The 12542-nt window shown below is 40.9% G+C and overlaps 1 protein-coding gene across 1 annotated transcript in view; it reads left to right on the top strand.

Annotated features, from left to right (window-relative positions):
- The window catches only part of PPP1R12B (protein phosphatase 1 regulatory subunit 12B), a gene marked incomplete in the record, with an annotated part of 227306 nt that overhangs the window by 41399 nt on the left and 173365 nt on the right, over nt 1–12542 (top strand). The window contains 1 exon segment of the mRNA XM_006159146.2: nt 6707–6837. Coding sequence (XP_006159208.2) covers nt 6707–6837 — 131 coding nt within the window.

Raw genomic sequence — 12542 nt, forward strand, 5'->3', positions numbered from 1 at the left:
TCTTACCCTATTTTATTTCCCTAAGTATTTTTCCTTGGAGGTTGTTTGTCATTGCCAGAGAAATGTGACTTACTGATTTTAGGAAGCCTTAATTTGTTACCTGACACTTTTTCTAAGTAGCTCTTTTGGACAAATGTTTAAACCATATGTCCATTTATCAAGGAGCTTAGAACAAACTTATTTTAGTGATATACTTGTGTTTTCAGGAATGCAAAATAGGAAATGGACTGAAGTCACAACTGCAGGAATTTGGGTTAGATGCAAAGAAGAATTTCCTCATTGTTGTCATGGGTAACATCAGAAGCTTGTTTAACCTCCTGCTCAAGAAGAGGACAGACCCATCTGTCTGGGAGCCTTTGTCCAGCTTCATGGAGGCGTGGTGTCGAGTCCATAGCTCTCGAGATTTACAGCTGGGAGAGTCTGCTCATCTCCCATGCTTCAGTATGAGTGAGTCAGCAGCGCAGCTGCAGATGGAGTGGGCAGAAGGGCATCTAAATTTAGTCCTCCTTCACTTGAGAAGGTTTCCAGGGACCGTGCAGCTCTTCTCCATGCTTTAGTCATAGTCCTTGTTTTGGAGGCGAGAAAGAGAGAGCAGTCACCCCAGGGTATTTCATGAGAGTGAGTGTCCTACAACTCTGTTGACTGGTCTTGCCTACAAGGTTAATTCTCTTACAGTATGACTAGGGTACAAATTACTTTATTCATATAGCTCCCAACTTTAGGAACCCATGGGATTCTGAACATTAGAGAGGGGATTTTTCTGAAGTCAGACTTACAAAGAAGCCCCCGAATCTTTCTCATTTGAAGCCATTTTAGCCATCACTTCTTGGCCTTGTGGCTAAGATCAAGTAAAGACAGTTTAGCCAAATTGCTTTCTTCCCATAGATGCTAGAGGTAGGCGAGGGCCATGATGGGTGAGGAGTAGCTCCATTGTGTAGGCTTCACCCCACCTCCTTTAGGAAAGTTGTTTATTAACTATTGGCTTAAAAAACAACAGTGACCTGGGCAGTAATGTGTACCTATAGTCCCAGCTACCCAGGAGGTTGAGGCTGGAAGATTGTGCCCCATGGAGAATGGTCACGCCACAATCCCTTCTCATCTATTTCTTCCTCCTTTTGGGATTTGGGGCATGGATGTGCACATACACGCCTGACATGTTTTTCAAACTGCTGGGTCTAGGACTCAGTCTGTGCAGCCAACCATGTGGGATCCAGCTTATTTAAGAACCACCTGACCAGCTGGCCCGGGCTTATCTCTGTTAATCCTCAAAACCCTGTGAGGTGGTGCCAATTTCGGTGCTGTAGATGAGAACACTGCTACTTGGGTTTGAGAGCCCACTGCGGGTTAGGTGCATTGGCAGAGCTGGTGTACAGACCTGTCCTACTCCAGAGCTGGTGCTGTCACCGGTGTCTGTCCTTCACTTTGTGGAGGGTATGGGGGATGGTTTAGACAGCTGTCCTGCTTTGTTTTCCCTAAGATAATTCTTTGGAGATTGATGATCTGCCAAATTACATGTCAAATTAGGTCAGTTTTTTGTTACTGTTCTCTTAAACTTTCTCACATCGTCATTCTCATAAACATACTATATTAGGGATTTGAGATTTAAAGACAACAATATCACAAAATTGAAAAGAAGGGGAACTGAAGTAGTAATAAGGTGAAGGAGATTAGGAAAGAAGGGGAGACTTAAGAGGGAAGGAAAGAGAAAAATTTTCTCTCATTTGATACCTGGACTAGCTGGGCTTATTTTAGGCCCTCTGGAATTTGGCTGCTATGATTTTTAAAGGGCAAAGAATGATCTTGAAAACCTTGGCTTCCAAAAGTCTGTTTGGTGCTGGTGTGGCCATTGGAGCTAAGATTTTAGACTCTTCTTTCAGAGCCAAAGAAATTTTGCAACCAAGCTAGAAGTAGTTGATGCAGCTGTCTTGTCCCACACAGGTGAAGACGGCACATTTGACCTTGATACAGGCATTATTATTAAAGGCAAAAAATGTATTTAGCACAGCCTCTGAAACACTTCAGCCCTTGGTAAAAGTGCCCCCTTTCAATCCTTTCACTTAAAAAATCTTTATTTACAGTTTTTAGTGAGATTCTCTGCAGTGAGTTGGCTACGCCTTGCCATATGGAATTGCAGGCTGGTATACAATATATGACCATGTCAGTGGTAAGCATAATTATGAAATATTTCACATGGTAAACAGGTAAAGAGTAGGGACCACCAGGTGGCATAGTGGTTAAGACGCTGGACACTCCCACATGGCTGACCATGGTTCGAGTCCTGAACCTGGTGGCTTGATTTCTCACGTCCCCCATCCCCTCTCTATCTGTGTGTCTCTTTCTCTGGTCAAATTAAAATAAATTAATAAATAAATTTTTTTTAAAAGTAAGGAGTAAATGGGGAATGCTTATGAAAGTTGATAAGCCTAAGAAACATGATGGAAGAAAGGTGATTTCTGGAGCTGTTGTTAAAAAAGAGATCATTATGAATACTGTCTGTAAAAGCCATCAGACTTCTGAAGATCAGATTGAAAGAATATATTATATTGCATCAAATCGAGGCTGATATGTCCAGCTAACTTCAGTCCTTGTAAAAAAGAGTGTCAAATGGCTTGGGAAAATGGAATGAAGATGGTTTTTGTAAACAGAGTTACAGAATTAAATTTTCATGTAAATGAAATGAGCCTTTTATTCTCTACCCTTCTGCTTCTAGGCAGGATCGGCATGAGGTTTATCTCTCGTGGGAGTTCCCATAAGTTACTTAGTATGATATATACTACATGCGGCCTGTAGTCGCATAGGTCCTCTGGTGTTCTGACTCGAATTCTTTTCACAGTAATCTTTTGCAGTTTAAACTATTGCTTATTATCATCATAAATATCTCTTACTACGTTTGATTGAAGACAGTGACTGTCAAACTGTTTGATCTCAAGATTCATTTACACTGGGAACCAGCAGTTAGCGTAATGGCTATGTTGCTGGACTCCCACGTAGTCGACTGTGGTTTGCGTCCCGTACCCGGTGGCTTAAAACTCATGCTGGGCGCGTGTGCATGCATGCCCAAGATCCCGAGAGGAGAATGGAGGAGAAGGGATTGCGGCGTGACCATCCCCCCTGGGGGGGTGATTTCTCGCTTTCTGTCTCCATGTCTCTGTCTGTCTGGCAAATATATATATACTTATTTAAAATAGTAATTAATACCCATGGGACCAGCGGTTGGCATAGCAGTTACGTTGCTGGACTCTCACATAGTTGACCACAGTTCAAGTCTCAGACCCAGTGGCTGAAAACTCACATCAGGCCATGTGTGTGTATGTGTGCCAGAAATCCTGAGAAGAGAGGAGAAGGGACTGCAGTGGGGCCATCTGCCTGGGAGGTTATTTCTCTATAGAAAAAAATCTCTAGGAAAAAAAAAAAGTAATATCCATTGTATGATAATATAAATCATATATTTTAATTTAAAATAACTACTTTTTAAAAAATCAGGTATTTTTTTGCCTTAGGGTGTATGAGCTTGCTGGAGAGATAGATAGAGACAGTAAGAGGGAAAGTGAAAACTCACCACCCAGGGAGTATGGCCACACCACCAGCCCTTCTCCTCTATTTTCCTCCTGGGATTTTGGGCATGCATACACATGCCTGGTGTGATTTTGAAGCCACTGGGTCCAGGACTTGAACAACAGTTGGCCACGTGGGAGTCCAGCAGTGTAACTGCTATGGCTTAGGCTGGTCCCAAAAAACTGTATACTTTTAAAATACAGTGAGAGGAATGACATTACATTTTTTAAAAAGATTTATTTATTTAATTCTATTTGTCATTATTATTATTATTCTTTTTTTTTTTTGGAGAGATTTTCGCTATAGGGCACGTGCGCTCGCCAGACAGACAGAGAGAGACATAGAGACAGAAAGTGAGAAATCACCCCCCAGGGAGGATGGTCACGCCGCAATCCCTTCTCCTCCATTCTCCTCTCGGGATCTTGGGCACGCATGCACACGTGCCCGGTGTGAGTTTTAAGCCACCGGGTCCAGGACGCGAACCGTGGTCGACTACGTGGGAGTCCAGCGACATAGCCATTACACTAACTGCTGGTTCCCTGTCATTATTATTTTTAATTTGACCAGAGGGAGAGAGAAAGGGAAATCAAGAAGACAATCTACCAAGTCCAGGACTTGAACCATGGTCAACTATATGGGAATGCAGTGTCTTTAACCACCACGTCACCTGCTGGCCCATGACATTATGTTTTTATAAATATCTTTTACTATCTGCATTCAATTTGTTGTGGTATATATTTTAATTAAAGTGTGCAAAGAAATTCTGATCTCATATTTATTTGGAAACGGGAGGAGTGCTTTTCTTTTTGGAGAGGCTTTTTGCTATAGGGCGTGTGCACTCACCAAAAAGAGAGAAAGACAGAGAGACAGAAAGTGAGAAATCACCCCCCAGAGGGGATGGCCATGCTGCAATCCTTTCTCCTCCATTCTCCTCTTGGGATCTTGGACACACATGCACCCATGCCCACATGAGTTTAAGCCTCCGGGTCCAGGATTCGAACCGTGGTCAACTACATCGGAGTTCAGTGACATAGCCTTTATGTCAACTGCTGGTCCCAGGAGGAGTGGTTCAATAGTCTGTTCAGATAATTGTGGATGTTCTTCTTGATTACTATACCAAAACTGCAACAGGTGGTATTTTCTTCAATATTAGTTGCTGTATGGAGACTGAAATCATGTCAAGGACTTTTCTTACTCCATTGCATTAAAGCCTCTTGATCTCATTTGTATTCTGAATTAATCTTTTACCCATGCATGATTTTGTTAACACTGCGCATTTGACTGTTTGGAAAATACTGGTTCGTCTAATTATGCAGATCTCCCACATGTAAAATACATTTCATTATACAATATAAGCAAATCACATTTGTTGACAGTCCCACTGCTGTCATTTAAAAAGTATGTATTGGGTAGCTATGTTTCCCCAAATCCTAATTTTTACTTAAATGGTCACATTTTATCATTGGCAACAAATACCAGTTCTTTTCTTGACGTAACAGACTTACTTTGTTCACTTTCAAGTCTGAATAACCATAATTTGTCTGTCAGTTATTCTTTTGAGTAAAAATACCATAACAGTGGCTAGTTCATCTCGTGACTCGAACAGAGAGTGCTTTTTCCTGGAAATACCCATCGTACCTTAATGTGCAGCAGAAATGCTTTACGTGTATTTCCTATTTTATCACACAGAATATTAAAAGGACTGCTCAAGAACTGAAACGTAAGAAAATTCATTATTTTTACTGTTTCATCAAAGTTATTCTTCGGTTAAACTGGCTTTTGTACCCTTTCCAACTGCGAGTGCTGGTGGAAAAGAATAGTGACAACTTCCGATGCCATTTCCTTGCTTCCTGCAAAGGCACCTGCAGTTTTACCTCACATTGCTTTTGCATCTTTATGTCAGTGCAGGGGAAAGCAAATAACATCTTAATATTACTGTGAAAATCATTTTGGTTTGCTTAATTAATTCTTACTCAACTAGAGTTCTAACTTTTATTTTTTTAATTAAAGGAGAGGACCAAAAAGTGCGATTTTAGGATTGGGGGAGTTCTCATTTGTTCTTAGGTCCTGATTTATTCCAACTCTTTTTGATCCCTCTGAGCCCTAATGATGGTTACTTGTGTCCACATGGGCCTTCTATCTCCTTTTCATCCTATAGCTCTGTCAAGACAGCCTTTCGGTTTCTGCAGATCTCATTACTATTTGGGACTGTTTCTTTTAGGCTTATAGAGGCCTAAAGCCTTCATTCACAAAGCTGCTCTGCTTCCCCCAGTAACTGCCTTGAAATGGGCAGATGAGGATCCCTACCCACTCATAATTACAAACATGCTTAGCCATATTGTTTGAAGCCACCAGGAAAATACATTTCTTCTATTTGAATTGATCATCCTACCCTTTCTCATCAAAGCAGGTTTTTTTTGTTTTTTTTTTTTTTTTTTAGCAATCCTAGAGTCTTATACTACAACTTCCCCTGAGAAAATTGTCTCTGATACTATATGACTAGTTGTTTTTTTTAATTCATGAGCAAATTAGTTTCTAAGATGCTGTCTTTTTTATGATGTAAAGATAAAACAACCCACTCATTTATAGCACTTTAGAATCACTTTCACAATCAATCCTAGTAGTAGTATGAATAAGACTAAGTATCATTGGGCCAGTAGGTGACATGGAGGTTAAGGCACTGGATCCAACATGGCCGGCTTTGCGGTTCAAATCCTAGACCTAGAAGCACAAGAATCATGCTGGACTCACATGCATGCATACATGCCCAAAATCCCTAGAGGAGAATAAAGGAGAAGGGATTGCTGCATAGCGTCCCCCCCAGCCCCCAGGCTCCCCGCTCCCAAGCGATTTGTCACTTTCTCTCTCTGTGTGTCTCTGGCAAGTGCATGTGTTCTGTAGCAAAAACTAAAAAAAGAGAGAGAGAGAGATTAAATATCATTGTTCCTGTTTCACAGCTGAGTTATTTTGAGGCATGGAGACATTAAGAGTCTGGCATGAGCAAGACAGGCTGTAGACACTTAATATGAAAGAAATAGTAAGTAATGTATCATTAGCCCAAGGGGCACTGTTAGTGCACAAAGCAGTGTCTGGCATGGTCATACAACTCAATAAATACTTGTTGAATGAATGAATGGACTTTTCTTTTCAGGCCTGTATTGATGAAAATCTGGACATGGTGAAGTTTCTGGTGGAGAACAGAGCCAATGTAAACCAGCAAGACAACGAGGGCTGGACACCCCTCCATGCGGCAGCTTCCTGTGGCTATCTGAACATAGCAGAGTGAGTGGGCCCAGGGTGGGTTCCAGGTGTCCAAGTGTTCAAAGCAGTCTTCATTTCCCCTCTACTCTTAACAATTTCAATCTCATATAACTTCTCTTTATTACGAATTACAAAAGTAGGAAGAATAATTGTTTAAAAGAACAACTGATGCTATATTTAGATAGCTGCTAAATTTATAGTTTTTTAGTTGAAACTCTTTGTTTGCTTCTCTTTTCAGGTAATATATATTTTGGGGATATGCAGGGGTGGCTTCTGTCTGTTATACTGTCTGGGTTCACTTTATGAACAACCGCCGCTGAACAACTACGTAGGCAGGCCTGGAGATTTTTTTTCTTATTTCTTATAGGTTGTTGCAAACCTGTTCCTCCCCCACACCTCCAATCAGTACTTAGTGCAAACAAGAAGGGAAGAAATGCCTGACATACTGATCCCTGCATGCATGTGGTAGAAAGAGCCTAAACATGTATGACAAAAGAAGGGGATTGGCCTGCATTTTCAATTTTAGTGGATCGTGTATGTTTAATAAGATACATTAGTAACTACTAACCTTCATTGTAACTAGTTGCCCCTCCCTTGGGCAGAAGAATCCTGATCACGTAGTGCTGGGAGACAAGAAGCACTAAATAAATGTCTACTGTAGGAAAGAATAATCGGGGAAATTTTAAAAATAATTATTTAATTATTATTATTATTTTTAAAATTTTGGTATAGGGCACATGCATTCACCAGAGAGAGACAGAGGGACAGAGGGAAAGTGAGAAAGCAAGCCAGCAGGTCCAGGACTCAAACTGCAGTCAGCCCTGTAGGAATCCTGTACCTTCACCACGATGCTATCTGCTGGCCTAAATCAGGGAATTTTTTTTTGGGGGGGGGGGGTTTAAATAATTATTTAATTTTATTAGTAGTAGTAGTATTTTCCAATTTGTTACAGGGCACGCACACTTACTAGAGAGAGAGTGGGGGAAGTGAGAAAGCAAGCCACCAGATCCAGCACTTGAACCACAGTCAACCATGTGGGAATCCAGTGTCCTAGCCACTGGATGGTCCAGGGAAATTTTTAATAGGAGAGACACTTTAGCACTGAAACATCTTTAAGATGAGACATTGAATGTATTCTAGGTGAGGGTAAATTTAGATTGACAGGGTAAATAACCTAAATAAAATCATGACATTCTGTGGTCCTTTGAAAATCAGATTACTTGTTTTATGGCCTTTTCTAGAATATGATTAGAGTTCCCTTACATTTCTCTTACCAAGGAGCAGAGAAAATTATAATGGCAGGTGTGGAGAGGCATGAGACTAACTTCCCACAGATCTGATTTGTCCACATTTCCGGAGGAGGGTCCCCATCATTGGGCTTGCTGTTGGCCAGGGGTGCTTAGCAGAAGTTAAACAAAAGGAGAGTCAGAACCAAAAGCCGTAGGTAGCAGCCCTAGTGTTTGACAGGTCTGCTTTTTGTAAAAAGTGGACCATCGGATTGGCCCCAAAGTCCATGGAAATGAACAGTGCAGGCTGCCTCAGTCCTGGTTCCGCAGTCTTCCAGTTTAGTGAAAGTCAGTCACCTCTTCATCCTCGAGGTTGCTCACACTGCAGCGTTCCATTGGAAAGTCTCTGATTCTTAGCCTTACCCAGCAGCACCAACTTTCTGATGCCTAAAAGCTAAGGTGACCACCTTGTAGATTTCCATTTTACCTAAAACATTTACCTAAGGAACATTTCTGGGTCACCTTGGCCCCTCGTTATTATATCTGATTACTTGTTCAGATGGCTTGTTTGTGACATTTGAATTACTGAATTTCATGACTTTCAAGGATTCTGGTTTTTGCCCATGTTTCTTTTAACCTTTCAAAGTAGAACTCATGCTTATTAATTTTGGATGATTGGGGGAACTGGATCCCATATAATTGACCTTGCAGTTTGAGCCCTGGACCTTGCAGCTTGAAAAACACACTGGGTGTGTCCACTTGTGTGCACGTGTGCCCAAAATCCTGAAAGGAAGGAGAAATAGTGGGGAAGGGATTGTGTCCGTCTCCCACAGGGTGGTGGTGATAGGGGACACTTTCTTTCTTTCTCGCTTTCTCTGTCTCTCTCCAGGGAGTGCATGGACCCTCTATCAAACTTGTAAAAAGTAAAAAAGAATTAGGAACACATGTGTTGACATTATCCTCCTTTTGTGAAACTGGATACAGAGGATGATTGTAATCACTTTTCTGTAGTGGTTTCTTTGATTCATCTTTATGGATAAATACAGTTCTTTTGGAAATGAGTTCAAACTTTAATAGTCTCCTAATCAGCCATTACTTTGAATGAAATAAATCTGTGAAAAATAACTATTTCCTAATACAAATAATCACAAATTAAACAGATGAAAGCCTTACCACGAGATTAATTTAACTTTTATAATTTTAGATGGGTTTTGACTTTATTGTAATATAATTATTTACAGTATTTAGCATTTTTAATACAGTAGAAAATAATTCTATTTTTTATGTTACTCATTTTGGTTGTTTTATCTCAAAGACAATGAAAAACCTTTTTGATAAGATCAGCCCCTGGGGACCAGCAGGTGGAATAAGGCACTGGATTTCCACATGGTTGGCCAGGTTCGAGTCTCAGACTCAGCAGCCTGAAAATCATGCCAGACACATATGCATGTGTGCCCAAAATCCCTAGAGAAGAATGGGGAAGGGATTGTGATGTGGCCAGCCCCCTGAGGGGTGATTTCTCACTTTCCTTCTCTGTCTCTCTCTTGCAAGTGCACACACCATATGGCAAAAACCTAAAAAAAGGAAAGAAAGATCAGCCCTTGGTCATCTTGTCATTTTTCTTTTCCTTTCTCTCTCTTTCTCTCTTTATGGGGCATATGCACTCCCTGGAGAGAGATGGAGAGAGAAAGAAAAAGTGAAGAATCACCCCCTCATGGGGAATGATCACACTGCGATCCCTTCTTCTCCAGTCTCCTCTTGAGATTTTTGGGCACGTACACGTAACTGATATAAATTTCAAGCTGATGGTTCTGGGACTTGAACCACAAAGACAACCATGTGTGGTCCGGCAACCTTAACCTCCATGCTACCTGCTGCCCCCATTTTTTTTTTGCCCCCATTTTTCTTTTCTTTTTTGTTTATGTTCAAGATTTTTATATTCTTATTTCCAGAATCATTAGCTACTCCAACTTTCAAGGGCATAGATATGAATAAAAGGCAAACTGGTTTTCTAGGAAGAATTCATATACATTCTATTTATGTTCCGTGACGATCTTTCTGTCTCATATTTGAACTCAATTAGGGTACATCAAGAAAAGAGGTTTTGAAGCAATTTCCTCATTTTAATTTGAGTTTAAGCTTAACACTAGTTAGCTGGTCATTTTTACATTTTTATTGTGAATAGTGTTTAACATAGGGATAGCAGATTGACTCAAGAGTACAGCATTTAGCTTGGCTTTATAGATTATTGGAATTTTAATTTATTCTGAGTTATTGAACATATTTTATTTCTTTCTTCCTTAGAATGGTAGGAAAAAACACTTTATATAAAGAGTGATAAGTTGGGGAAGACAGAAAGGCTTTATTTTCTAAGGGCATATTTATTGAGCTAATATCTATTTTTGAGTTTCTGGGTATCTGAAAGGATTCTCTGGGATAACTGTAGATATTATTTTATAGGTTGATGTACTCTTGTTCATTTAAAAGTATAAAACTAAAGAGTTTTTTTTTTCCCTAAAGCTGGAGAAAATGAAAAAGTGGCAAGCCAGATTACTTTCTAGAAGTGATTCACCTTGACTGTGGGCCCAAGAACTTGTCAGAATAGGGAAAAACCAGGGCCCTGTCCACCCAAGTGCCATTGTGCCTGATCTAGTAAGTTTTCATAACAGATGTCAGAGCAGAATGACTGAGAGATGTCGTTGAATTCAAGCAATTTTTATGGAGTGCAAAGATGAAATAGGAGGTGAGGATAATCCTGAGGAGGACACAGTTGCTCCCTCGTAGCTTTCAGTGATGGAGTGGTTACATTAAGTAAAGTGCATGTCATAACCGAGGTGCACAGTTAACTATTTGTGAGGAGATGGGAAACAGTGTTAAAGGAAGAGAGAGCTCAATTGTTAAGAACAGGCAAAGGCTTTTTAAATGGACCTTGAAAGATGTGAAAGCTTTCTATGAGGGAAGAGTAAAGGAAGAGTGTCCCATCCAGCTGGGGGAACCACGAGAGCTGTGGAAGAGAATCAGGTGACAGTGGCTGTGCTTGGGAAGTGTAAGTGGGTCAGACTGAATGGAGTACACAGTACAGTTCAATCCAACAAACATTTATCGATCGCTTACTCTCGGGTCATTGGAAAAGTCGTGTTGTAATTTTCTGTGTTTTTCTATGCAAAAATGCATCATGACTTTCCCGTTTACCCAATATTTATATTATTTGCATTTTGATTTTTCACGATGGGGGAGAGGTAGTTCAATGTTCTTTTTGTCTGAGGGAGAGGAACCAGAAGAGAGGAGTTATTGACTATGGAGGGATGAAGCTGTTATTGATGGACAGAGTCCTGGTACTTAATAGAACTACAGATTACAGCAAGGGAGTTAGCCCTGGAATTGAATAAGATCTGTTTTCTTCTGAGACTGTGAGGAGATAGTTGGAGCTTAGAGGAATTGTGAATTCCTTTGAGATTTATACACGTGTAATTGATCTATAAATTAATTTGTATCAAGGCCCTATTATATCCGGTACTAGGCACTGAGAAAGCAAAATCATGGTCATAATCTAATTGTTATCGATTCGTTCTCTGCCAACCCTTTGCATGTGATGGGCTTTTTTTTTTCCCCCTCTGGAGAGATTTTTGCTATAGGGTGCATGCTCACCAGAAAGACAGAAAGCGAGAAATCATCCTCCGGTGGGGGGTAGGGGGGAGGGCATGCTGCAGTCCCTTCTCCATTCTCTCCATTCTCCTCTTGGGTTCTTGGGTACACACACACACACACACGCTCAGCGTGAGTTTAAGCCACCAGGTCCAGGATTCGAACGGTAGTCAACTACATGGGAGTCCAGCGACATAGCCATTATGCCAACTGCTGGTCCCAGTGATGGCCTTTTTTTTTTTTTTTTTTGTAAGAGAGATTTTTGCTATAGGAATCATGCACTTGTCAGAGAGACAGAAAGTGAGAAATCACCCCTCAGGAGCGATGGCCTTCTGCTGATCCCTTCTCCATTCTCCTCTCAGGATTCTGGGCATGCACACACACACGCCTGGTGTGAGTTTCAAGCCTCCAGGTCCAGGACTCAAATTGCTGTCTACCCTGTGGGAGTGCAGCAACATAGCCATTATATCATCTGCTGGTCCCAATGGCAATTTTTAAAGAAATTTTTTTTTTTATTTTTTTTCCCATTCGTGAGCCAGAGAGAGAGAGAGCACACGATGGCACTCTAAACAATGTCTTGATGCCTTGATCCACTCCCAGTTCCATCCTGCCCTGGATCATGGGCACGCTCATGCCTCACATACTCATGAGGTCTCCAGATGCAAACTCAGAACTTTCCTATGTGAGTTAGCTTTATAGAGGTGGCATTTTACCACCATGCCACCCTCTGGCCCTGCCATGTAGTCTCTTTTTTTTTTTTTCCTACAGTATCTATAACGTGGCTCATTGAACACAGTAGGGGACCAATAAATGTCAAATTGTCAAATGGACTAAAATATAACTTGAGTATTTTTC

The sequence above is a fragment of the Tupaia chinensis genome, unplaced genomic scaffold (genome assembly GCF_000334495.1).
Source record: "Tupaia chinensis unplaced genomic scaffold, TupChi_1.0 Scaffold000627_1, whole genome shotgun sequence".
Lineage (NCBI taxonomy): Eukaryota > Metazoa > Chordata > Mammalia > Scandentia > Tupaiidae > Tupaia > Tupaia belangeri.